The 12,441-nt window shown below is 43.9% G+C and overlaps 1 protein-coding gene and 1 long non-coding RNA gene across 4 annotated transcripts in view; one reads left to right on the top strand and one right to left on the bottom strand.

Annotated features, from left to right (window-relative positions):
• Positions 1-282: 282 nt before the first annotated feature.
• On the bottom strand, positions 283-10,848 carry LOC126963093 (uncharacterized). Its single transcript, XR_007728926.1, has 2 exons — positions 10,726-10,848; positions 283-615 (listed from the first exon to the last, which is right to left on the bottom strand). It is a non-coding gene; the product is annotated as an uncharacterized LOC126963093 (long non-coding RNA).
• Positions 9,904-12,441, top strand: part of FBXW4 (F-box and WD repeat domain containing 4) — an 88,646-nt gene continuing 86,108 nt past the window's right edge. For 2 of the 3 annotated variants that reach the window (XM_050804992.1, XM_050804993.1), the window contains exon 1: positions 9,940-10,859. In XM_050804992.1, the coding sequence (XP_050660949.1) occupies positions 10,063-10,859 (797 nt within the window). In that variant the 5' untranslated portion in view covers positions 9,940-10,062. Of the gene's footprint in view, positions 10,860-12,441 lie in introns of all 3 variants that reach the window. The other variant, XM_050804994.1, reaches the window with a different exon arrangement.

Below are 12,441 nucleotides of genomic sequence, written 5' to 3'. Positions count from 1 at the left end.
GGCTTGTGCCACGAATCTACTGAGCAGTGTAAGGAATGCATGAGCACCTGGGCAAAAATTCCTCTCTACTCATTAGTGGCTACATAGCACTTACAGACCCATATCCTTGCTAAGAGATAATTTGAGCTCTTAACTCTGTCTTGCCAGGGCTGATAGCGATGTAATTATTGTTTGATTCTACTATAAGACTGACTTCAGTTTCAGCTTTTTAATTTGTCCATTTCACTTCTCATTTATCAGCTTCTATTGCAGATGTGAAGTTTAGTGTTTCTTTGCTCACTCTTTTACTGGGAAACTCTTCTAGCGGAAAGCCTGTCATCTGTTGTGAAGGAGAGCTGGTGTTGACTTGAAGCAACAGAGTTGGTGGTCCAGTGGCCATTGTCCTGTGTTAGGAGCAGGTGGTCTCACTAAGCTCCATGTGTTTGGAAATTTCTCTGACCAGTGCTTGTGCTGCTAAAGGAAGAAGAGCTCAAGCTGCACTCCTTGTTTCCAGGTCAATCTGCTGAACCTGGGAAAATCCCCAGGGGCTAGCTTGAACTTCTTCCTGCTTTTCTCTCCATGGTGGATTTTAAACATAGGGGATTTTCCTCATTCATCTATTTATATTTCCAACAGCTGCTATAAGAAAGGAGAAAAGGCACATTTTATAGTATATATTTTTAGAAGCAGTGACATAGTTTCTCAAAGGATAACAGTTAAAATTTTGGTCCAAAGACTATAATTGCTCTTAACTTGGTGTGTGTGTGTGTGTGTATATTATGTATATATGTGTGTGCGTATATATGTTTTTGAGTATGTGTGTATACATTTTTCACTAAAGTGAAAAACAAAAAAATTAAGATCTATTCTTGTTCCATTCACATTAAAACTTGTGTTTATATTTAACAACACAATCCACCATCTGTTGAAGATAATGTAATTGAACGATACTCCAGAAAAGTTGTCCTATGTGTTTTTCACATTTTTTTCCACATTTTTAACAGGACTTGAAACTTAGGACTATAAATAAATGATATCCTATGGTTTCATTCAGTGTAATAAATGTCTCAAATGAAAAAAATTTACTTAAAGTTTGGCATTGTTAAATAGTAGTAATAACAATAGAACCAGAAATAAGAATTTTATATTTAACCTGGCACTTTCTTCTAGAAAAACTAAAGATGCTTAGGAGCAAATTTTTTCTAGAACTTAATTCTCATTCTTTTCTTGGAAAAGAACTCATAAGGTCATATTTGTACATACTCTATCTTAGTGGTGACTGATTATTTACACTTTTAAAAATAACTAGAATCTGAAGGCAAGGTAAGAAATCCCCAGTGATCATGAAAAATTCACAAGGTTTTGTGGTTCCCTTCATCTTCAAGTTTTTTTATTTTTTTATTTTTTATTTTTTTGAGACGGAGTCTTGCTCTGTCGCCCGGGCTGGAGTGCAGTGGCCGGATCTCGGCTCACTGCAAGCTCCGCCTCCCGGGTTCACGCCATTCTCCGGCCTCAGCCTCCCGTGTAGCTGGGACTACAGGCGCCCGCCACCTCGCCCGGCTAGTTTTTTGTATTTTTTAGTAGAGACGGGGTTTCACCGTGTTAGCCAGGATGGTCTTGATCTCCTGACCTTGTGATCCGCCCGTCTCGGCCTCCCAAAGTGCTGGGATTACAGGCTTGAGCCACCGCGCCCGGCAAGTTTTTTTTATCTTCCATCATCTGTTACCAAATGACAGTCTTCTGACTGGCAGAGATCAGAAAAAAATAACAAAATCTTTTTTTTTTTTTTTTTTTTTTTTTTTTTTTTTTTTGAGAGAGTCTCTGTCTCCCAGGCTGGAGTGCAGTGGTACGATCTCGACTCACTGCAACCTCCACCTCCCAAGGGTCAAGGGATTCTCCTGCCTCAGCCTCCCGAGTAGCTGGAATTACAGGCGCCTATGACCATGCCTGGATAATTTTTATATTTTTAGTAGACATGGGGTTTCACCATGTTGGCCAGGCTGGTCTCAAACTCCTGACCTCAAGTGATCTGCCTGTCTTGGCCTCCCAAAGTGCTTGGATTACAGGTGTGAGTCACTGCGCCCGGCTTAGAAACATCATAAAATCTGATGTCACATGGCAATGGCAATACAGGAATTTAATCTTAGATCTGAATGCTGATGGTATGCTCTCTATTTTATTCAAAATCTCTTGGAATGTACACTGTTGACACAAAGAAGCCCATTGCATACTAATAACAGCATTACTAACTGGCAAAACCCCTGGAGATCTTTTTTCCCCTCAAAAAAATTACATTTTATATTCTATCCTGCCCACCTGCCCACCTCCTTACTTGCTCTACTGTTCATTATAGACACGTGATCCTTAACTTTTGTAGACATAGCTATGCGTTTACATTTCATATATTTAAATGTATACACATATACATATATAATTTATATAAAAATTAGTGATTGGAAATGTTTATTTTTCTCAGTTGTAAAATTAGGACAGTGTCTTGGAATGATGTTGTGTGACCCTTTGGAAAATATCTTACAGCTGTTGTCCAGGCTGGAGCATTGTGGCGGGATCATAGTTCATGTAACCTCCAACTCCTGGGCTCCAGCAATCCTCCAGCCTCAGCCTCCTGAGTAGCTGGGATTACAGGTGCCCACTACCACACCTGGCTAATTTTTGTCTTTTTTGTAGAGATGGAGTTTCACCATGTTGGCCATGGTGGTCTTCAACTCCTGCCCTCAAGTGATCTGCCCACCTCAGTCCCCCAATGTGCTGGGATTACAGGCATGAGCCACCGCACCCATCCTAAGATGAAACTTTTAAAAACTTTATTTTTTAGAACAGTTTTAGATTTACAGAAAAATTGTGAAGATAGTAGAGAGTTTCCATACACTGCTATTATCACATTTTACAATATTATGATTGTTATTAACAAACTGATCCAATTTCCTTAGTTTTTATCTAATGTCCTTTTTCTTTTCTGTTCCAGGATCCCATCCAGGATACGTTACCTTTAGTCATCATGTCTCCTGTGGCTCCTCTTGGCTGTGACAGTTTCTCAGCTTTCCTAGTTTTTTGTTTTTTTTTTTTTTTTTTTTTTTTTTTTTGAGACGGAGTCTCGCTCTGTCGTCCAGGCTGGAGTGCAGTGACGCGATCTCGGCTCACTGCAAGCTCCGCCTCCCGGGTTCCCGCCATTCTCCTGCCTCAGCCTCCCGAGTAGCTGGGACTACAGGCGCCCACCACCTCGCCCGGCTAATTTTTTTGGTATTTTTTTAGTACAGACGGGGTTTCACCGTGTTAGCCAGGATGGTGTCGATCTCCTGACCTCGTGATCCACCCGTCTCGGCCTCCCAAAGTGCTGGGATTACAAGCTTGAGCCACCGTGCCCGGCCAGCTTTCCTAGTTTTAATGAACTTGCCATTTTCATCATATTGTACCAAGACCTACTATCAATATGACTTATGACTAGTGATGCTGACCTTGATCACCCGGCTGAGGTAGTTCTTGTCAGGCTTCTCCACTGTCGAGTTGCCCTCCCAATCCATCCCCTTTCCATATTGTACTCTTTGAAAGAAAGTCACTATGTGCAGCCCTCCCTTAAAAATATTAAAATCAACTAGCTTAATTAAGTTCTTTCTACCTCTGAGGTTTTTTTTAATCTTTTAAAAAATGATTATCTATGTAATACATACTCACTGCAGAAGACTTTAAAAATGCAAGAAAAGTATAAAGCAGCAGCAGATAGAACTACCCATAATTACACCTCTCACGAGCAACCATTTCTAGCTTTTTATCAATTTCCTTCCAGTCTTTTTTCTTCTGCACAAAATAACTATTTTTATTTCTATTTATTTATCTGTTTGAGACAGAGTCTCGCTCTGTCGCCAGGCTGGAGTGCAGTGGCGCAATCTTGGCTTGCTACAACCTCCACCTCCCGGGTTCAAGCGATTCGCCTGCCTCAGCCTCCTGAGTAGCTGGGACTACAGGCATGCACCACCATGCCCAGCTAATTTTTGTATTTTCAGTAGAGACGGAGTTTCACCATGTTGGCCAGGATGGTATTGATCTCTTGACCTCGTGATCTGCCCGCCTCAGCCTCCCAAAGTTCTGGGATTACAGGCATGAGCCACTGCGCCTGGCCAAAATAACTATTTTTGAATAGCACTTGCTTGAAATTATTTCACGGATGGTAAAAATATTTTATCTTTGAATATGGCAAAGAAGATGGATTCATATAAAACCAGAGCAGATCCTGGTGGTATTTCAAGATATAAACTACCAACCCAATAGATAATTTCTGAAAATAACATTTTAGAGTCTCTTTCTCTATTTTTGAGAAGCTTGAATATTTACAAATATAGCATTCACTGTGAGACTTCTTGTTTCTTTTCCTTTCTAAGACTTTTAACTTGTTTATTTTACGATTACATGAAACACATTTTATTTTAATTTTTAAAGTTTTAGTATTTTTTGAGACAAGGTCTCTTTCTGTTGCCCAGTTTGGAGTGCAGTGGCATGAACATGGCTCACTACAGCCTCAACATTTTGGGCTCAAGTAATCCTCCAGCCTCAGCTTCACGAGTAGCTGGGACTACAGGTATACACCACCACACCTACCTAATTTATTCTTATAGTTTTTAGAGATGGGGATCTCACTATGTTGCCCAGGCTGGTCTTGAACTCCTGGGCTCAAGCAATCTTCCTGCCTCAGCTCCCAAAGTGCTGGGATTACAGGGATGAGTCTCCACACCCAGCCTTATTTAAATAAGGTTTGAGGAAACTTGGGTAGCTGGTTAAAACTCTGGCAATGATCTAGGCTTCAAATCACCAAATTCCTTTTTGCATGGTGTATAGACTCATGGCAACTCTTTTTTTAATAGATTTTATTTTGTAAAGGTGTACATGCTTCTTATTTAAAAATTAAGTAATACAGAAAAGTACAAAGTAAAATCCCAAAATTCTATCACCTAAAAATAACCATTATTAACATTATTCCACAAACCTTCCCTTTGCATATATACACAGAGAAATAAATTTACACAAAAGGCTCACACATACCGTACATAGTTACTAAATGAGGATGAAGCAAAATGAAGAAATTGAAGAAAATGAAGCTGAAACAAAATGAAGGAATTACCAAATTTTAGCTAAATGTTCTTTTGCAAGACACTTTAGTTCCTAACAATCCCTTTGAAGTTTTGAAAAAAGATTATGAAAAGCATTAAGAGTTTGAAAGTCTACATGATTAACCTTTTTTTTTTTTTTTTTTTTTTTTTTTTTTGAGACAGGGTCTTGCTCTGTTGCCCACGCTGGAGTGCCTTGGTGTGATCATGGCTCATTGCAGCCTTGACCTCCCAGGCTCAACTGATCCTCCCACTTCAGCCTCTGAAGTAGCTGGGACCACAGATGTGCATCACCATGCCCAGCTAATTTTTAAAAATTACTTGGTAGAGACAGGATATTCCTGTGTTGCCCAGGCTGTTCTTGAACTCCTGGAGGCTGGTCTTCAACTCCTGGGCTCAACGATCCTCCCACCTCAGCCTTCCAAAGTGCCAGGATTATAGGTGTGAGCCACCGTGGCTGGCTGGAAAGCTCTTACAATAGTGGCTGGCATATAGTAAGTACTTACAGTAAATTTAAGCCAATGCTATTATAGAGGAATAATGGTGAGCATCTGGGCCCACATATGATATTGAAATCTGTCATTCACAAAATAATCTCTCTCATTCATCTCAGAATAATTTTCCTGTTAAATCTGCCAGCCCCTGAGGGGCCCTGAGGGTTTAACCAAATGGGTATGTGGGCACCAATGTAATGAATGTGTGAATAGGTGATTCTGTCTTCTGTTTATAAGAATGGCCAGAACACAAAATTCTAGCCTTTTTACAATCCTAAACATATACAATGTGCTACCTATAACAGCAACAATCACCATTATGCATGTCACTTACATGTACACAGTAACATAAATAACTATATCTCTGCTTTAAAATCCTCTTTAAAAGTAAACTATTAGCCTGGGTAACATGGTGAGACCTCGTCAACAAAATAAAAAAATTAACCAGGCACCTGTAGTCCCAGCTGCTCTGGGGCTCAAGTGGGAGGACTGCTTGAGCCCAGGAGGTCAAGGCTGCAGTGAGCCAAGATCATGCTACTGCACTCCAGCCTGGGTGCATAAAGTGAGACGCTGTCTCAAAAAAAAAAAAAAAAAAAAAAAAAAGGGTAAATTAACGTTAGTGTTTCTAAATACCCACCAAATTATAAAATTTATATTGTGTCTTCGGGCTTTTTTTTGAGATGGAGTCTCGCTCTGTCACTCAGGCTGATATGCAGTGGTGCAATCTCAGCTCACCGCAACCTCTGCCTCCTGGGTTTAAACGATTCTCTGGCCTCAGCCTCCTGAATAGCTGGGATTACAGGCGCGTGGCACCACGCCTGGCTTATTTTGTACTTTTAGTAGAGACGGGGTTTCACCATGTTGGCCAGGCAGACCAGCCTGACCTCAGGTGATCGGCCTGCCTCAGCCTCCAGCCAATATTGTGTTCAATGTTTTCAGTTTATTAATGTATAAATTAATTTTTTAAAATAAAAAAGCTTTATGAAAACAAAGGTAGATTTCACCTCCCTACCTTATTTCATGATGATTCCTGAATCTGAACTTCAAGGGAGTCGATGACTTTTACTTAAAGATGTTCTGGGCTGGGCGGGGTGGGTCATGCCTGTAATCCCAGCACTTTGGGAGGCCAAGGTGGGTGGATGGCCTGAGGTCGGGAGTTCAAGACCAGCCTGGCCAGCATGGTGAAACCTCGTCTGTACTAAAAATACAAAAATTATCTGGGTGTGGTGGCAGGTGCCTATAATCCCAGCTACACGGGAAGCTGAGGCAGGAGAATTGCTTGAACCCAGGAGGCGGAGGTTTCAGTGAGCCGAGATCACGCCATTGCACTACAGCCTGGGCAACAGAGTGAGACTCCGTCTCGGAAAAAAAAAAAAAAAAGATGGTCAAGGCCACTAAACTCTTTCTAACTTCCTCTTTTCTGAGTATTAATATATTTATTTTCTTTGATAGAAAAATGCTATTCAGGTCCTCCATGGAGACATGCATTTACTTTCATTATAAACTCATCTTTTCAGTCACATCTTTTCAGTTGCTTTTTTTTTTTTGACACTCTACCACAAAAAGATTTTTAAAAGTAAATTTTATGATACAATTTTTAAAAGTTTGGTTTACATCCAAAATTGGATTTTTCTTTGTTGGGGGCAGGAAAAGGGAGAGTTGATGAAAAATTCTAGCTGCTTCTCTGAGCTAAGGCTAAAGGTTTTTTTCTTTGTTGTTTCTTTATCACGTTTGGTAAATTAGGGACACACATCACCACCAAATAACAGATTATATGCCAATTTTCCATTTTGGCTTTGCTTTTTTTCCTGCACAGTATGTTGACTTTTTTGGAAATCATTGCATTACAATTCTAGGCTAAGAGTTTACCTGATCTCTAGTTTGAATGTGAAAGAGGATGATTTGATGTTTTGTTTTTTTTTTTCTTTTTTTTTTTCTGTCGCCCAGGCTGGAGTGCAGTAGCTCGATCTCCACTCGCTGCAACCTCCGCCTCCCAGATTCAAGCAATTCTCCTGCCTCAGCCTCCCCAGTAGCTGGGACTACAGATGCCTGCTGCCACACCCAGCTAATTTTTTTTTTGTATTTTTTAGTAGAGATGGGTTTTCACCGTGTTGTCCAGGCTGGTTTTGAACTGAGCTCAGGCAAGCTGCCTGCCCCTGCCTACCAAAGTGCTAGGATTACAGGTGTGAGCCACCGTGCCTGGCTGATTTGATGTTTTCAAATGATTCTTTAATTTCTCCATTAATGAAAATAAAGTAAGTTACACTTGTGTGATTATGGATTTTAATTCTAATTTAAGTTGGGTTAAAGAAGTTTTAGTGCCTCCACTAAAAATGGATAGAATATAGATGAACTACTCAGCTTTACTATGTATCCTACATGAGTTAAAAGGTACTCAAACCGTAAGAAATTACAAACATCTCTAACACAAATCTAAACACAAAATGCAGGAACCATATATCATCTGTCTTCCTTCCTGAGTAGCTCACAGTGCATGAATGTAGCAAAATCAATAAATGTTGAACTCATGATGCCACCTAAGTATTCCTGCCTCAATAGTCTTCTAACAGTGTGATACCTGTGAATAAGTACATTTCTTTATAATGATCTCTAAAAGATGGCTTAAATTCTTTGGCTGCATTGAAATCTATAAAATATTGCTTTTAATAAACCACTGTCTTGAGTTTGGAAATCGTTTTCTACACAAAGTCTTTGTTGCATTTGGAGGGGTGGGGGAGGGATGGCATTTTTTTGTAACAGGATTTGACCTGTAACTATTATTAAGAATTTTCTTAGAGGAGTTCAAAGCATTTTACAGGGATCATCTCATTTATCCCTCGAAAGTAAGGCAGAGGCATTATCTCCACTACAGATTGAGAACACTAAAAGGCCAAGATAGGTGGGGCTTTTTGTTGTTGTTTTGCTAAGATCAAAAAGTAATTCTAGGGCAAAGCCAGATTCCGGTCTGACCTTGTTACACGATGCTTCTTGCAGCACCATAATACAATGTAGTTGCTTCCTAGGTCTCCCTTTGGCTATGCTAGGTGTTGAATAATTTTCGGGGCCGATTTTTATTCTTTCCCGCTCCCTGAAAATGGGTGTTAAGATGTAGATAAGTACAAAAGAAAACTCCCCAGTCCTTCCTATCTGGCTTTGGAGTACAGGATAAACAGACAGAAATAGGCATCTTCCTCCCCTCCTCCAAGTTTTACTGCCTAGCCCAATGCTAATAGAAAAATAACCCGAACCACAAATGCAAGTCACATGTATAATTTTAAATTTTCTAGTAGTTACATTAAAATATATTGTATTGGCCGGGCGCGGTGGCTCAAGCCTGTAATCCCAGCACTTTGGGTGGCCGAGACGGGCGGATCACGAGGTCAGGAGATCGAGACCATCCTGGCTAACACAGTGAAACCCCGTCTCTACTAAAAAATACAAAAAACTAGCCGGGCGAGGTGGCGGGAGCCTGTAGTCCCAGCTAATCGAGAGGCTGAGGCAGGAGAATGGCGTAAACCCGGGAGGCGGAGCTTGCAGTGAGCTGAGATCCGGCCACTGCACTGCAGCCTGGGCGCCAGAGCGAGACTCCGTCTCGAAAATAAATAAATAAATAAATAAAATAAATTGTATTTAGCCCAATACAGCACATCCAAAATATTAACACTTCAACATGTAATCAATATAAAATTATTAATGAGATATTTTGCATTTTTTGTATGGCTTCAAAATCTGGTGTGCATTTCTCACTCATAGCTCATTTCAATTTGTTTTAGCCAAATTTCAAATGCTCAGCCGCCACATGTGACTAGGGAGGACACTGTTGGACAGCACAGTTCTAGACCTCAGTAGCTCTCCCTTCAGATTAATGCCATGTGAATCGAATGGGTGGTATGAAGAATGGATGCTGAGTCCTCGGAGAATCAACTTGCACTTGGGTGGTGACTGATAAGAATCCCTAGCTGTGCCATTTCCTGATACATGACTGTTTTTGAAGTTATGGACTCAGGAGCTAGAAGACTGCAAATCCCCAAATATGTCTAATACCCAAGCTCAGGCCAGGACCGTGCTTCCAGGCCTGTGTGAGAACCTAAGCTTTGGAATCTGTCAACTTCTAGGGCTGCAGATTCGTTGGGCCCTCACATGTGGCCCGTGAAAAGGAGGCATCACTGGAGGAAGAGGAGGGCTCCTAGAGGGGGAAGGCCACCCAACTACGGGCTTCTTGAGGACAGGTGCTCCAACTGGCCGCTTCCTGAGGGCAGCGGGTCCTCTTGTGGCCTTAGGCAGGGCCCTGAAACCGGCCTCACGTGTTTGCAACTCGAACTCCTGTGCTTCCACCAAGCACTTCCGGGGATGCGGGGGTGGTGTCCGCGCCCCGGCCCCAGCCCGCACCCCGAAGTGGCTCCAAGGCCGCAGGTGTGAGGGGCGTGCCCAGGGCTCGGCCCGCGCCGCCCCATGTGACCCGGTCCGACATGGTGTCGCCTCCTCCCGGGGCGGCGGCGGTGGCGGCTCGGACTGGGCTCCGCGTCGGGCCGGCCCCGCCGCCGCTCATGGGCAGCCAGGGCCGCTTGGGGCCCCCCGGGAACGGCGGGCCCGGCGAGGGCGAGGGCGGAGAGGCGAGGAAGCTGCAGGAAGGGAGGGTGGCGAGGGGGAAGCGAAGGAAGGGGAAGGGGAAGGGAAAAGCGAGAGCGGGGCAAGGCGGAAGAGGAAGCGGGGCGGAAGGGAAGCCCGGGCCACAGACGGCGAAGGAGGCAGCGGGGCCGGGGGCTGAGGCGGTAGCCAGAGCATGCCCAAGGGAGGAAGCAGAGGGAGGCGGAAGCGTGGAGGAAGGGGCGAGAGGCATCATCAAGGGAGATGAGGGGAGCGCAGGGGCCGGGAAGGAGGCACAAGGAAGAGAGTATAGGAAGAAGGAGGCATGGAGGGTCAGGGCTAGGCGGCGGGAGGGCGCCAGGCCGGGAAGAGCACAGAGACAAGGGGGTCAGGCTTGGGCCGACATCCCGGGGACAGGGGTGGCCATGGCGGCGGAGGCCGGGGAGGAGGAGGAGGAGGCGGCTCGGGAGTCGGCCGCCCGCCCGGCCGCGGGGCCCGCGCTCTGGCGCCTGCCGGAGGAGCTGCTGCTGCTCATCTGCTCCTACCTGGACATGCGGGCCCTCGGCCGCCTGGCCCAGGTGTGCCGCTGGCTGCGGCGCTTCACCAGCTGCGACCTGCTTTGGCGCCGGATAGCCCGGGCCTCGCTCAACTCCGGCTTCACGCGGCTCGGCACCGACCTGTAAGCGTCCGCTCGCCCGCCCGCTCCCCGCCCCGGGCCGGCCCCGCGTCCCGGGAAAGGGCGGGGCGCCGCGGCCTGGTCGGCCCAGGGTCGTGTCGCACTCCGAGTTCCTAGGCCTACAGCTGGCCTCCGCCTCCGCCCCTTCCCGAGCACTCTCGGGGGCCCTTTTGCCCCTTCTCCCCAAGGCCTCCCTCTGAGGCAGCCTCCCGAGAGCATCCCTCAGTAGGCACCCTCCCCGGTGGGCCGCTCCTCACAATTAGCCATCTTAGGCACTCCCTAAAGCTTTCGATTGTGTCTTTTTGCAGAGATTTAGCTGCCCCGGTTCCTTAGCCCCAGAGGAGCCAGTTTGGTCTATGTGGTTCCTTCGTGCTTTGGACGACTCCTCCAGTCCAGGTCTAGGACCCAGGTTACTTAAGTGGTCTATCATAAATTTTTGTGGACTTTCATCTTTCATCCTCCCTACCCTCTTCTAAAGGTTGTTAAGCTTCAGGGCTCGGACCTTAATGCAAGGCCCCTCGGTCCCAGTGTTCAGCCATAGTTTATGACTTCATACAGGCAGAGCGATACGAAAAAGGGGGCCTGCTTGAGGCAGGAGGCTGGAGTCTGTCCAGGATGTGCACAAGACATGGTATTGCAATTTGGCCTGTTTTTGGTAGGGTCTGAGACCTGTGAATGAAAAACTTCTGAACCACTTAAGCTGTTAAATAGGAAGGAAAAAACATGTAGGGAATTGAGGGAGTAAGAGCTTTCAGATTGCCCCCTATTCCACCCATTTTTTAAAAAGTAGTTCTTTGTAGTACATTATGACATTAAAGAACGTTTTTAAAAACATAAAAAGCCATAATACCATCACCTCTAGACAATTATTTTAATTTAAAAAACTTTTCAGTTGCACACATAGTTGCTATCTTACTGATCCTGACAGAATAGGTACATAGTAAATGTTTGTGGGCTGTCCCATAATGAGATTAAAGAACATCCCTCTACTATTAAACTTACACGTTATGTTCAGCTTTTTGTTATTATAGATAATAATGAAATGATGCATTTTTGAGTAACAGCTTTACTGAAGTATAAGTCACATGTCATACCATATAGATTTAAAAAAAATTAGTTCCTTAGGATAAAATCTCAAGGTGGCATTATAGCAAAGGTTATGGTTTGCAGAGGTGCTGTACCACTTTATAGTGGAAACAGCACAGAGTGAACAAATTTTATGTGAGAATTTAGAAAATCTTTGCTACTTTAGTGGTCATTTAAGGTACCAAAGTTGTGTTATTTTGCATCTCTTTTGCCACTGGCCAGGATAAATATATTCCCATGTGTTTGTTTCACCTGCGAGACTGTCTGTTCCCACTCTTTGCTCATTTATTACTGGGGTCTTCGTGTTTTTCCTATAACTTTGGAATCTTTGTGGGTCTTAGATGTTAGAATCTAGTCTGTCATCTTTGATCCAGATATTTTTCCCGGTCAATTCATTTTACTTTACTGTTTTACACTTTATTAGGCTCTGCCAGTCTTTTGTGATTTGTTTTTCTCTTTTTTTCTCCAAAGCTGAGAAATACATAATTCCTCCACAGAC

Source organism: Macaca thibetana, chromosome 9, assembly GCF_024542745.1.
Source record: "Macaca thibetana thibetana isolate TM-01 chromosome 9, ASM2454274v1, whole genome shotgun sequence".
Taxonomy (NCBI): domain Eukaryota; kingdom Metazoa; phylum Chordata; class Mammalia; order Primates; family Cercopithecidae; genus Macaca; species Macaca thibetana.
This window is presented reverse-complemented; position numbering and strand designations above follow the sequence as displayed.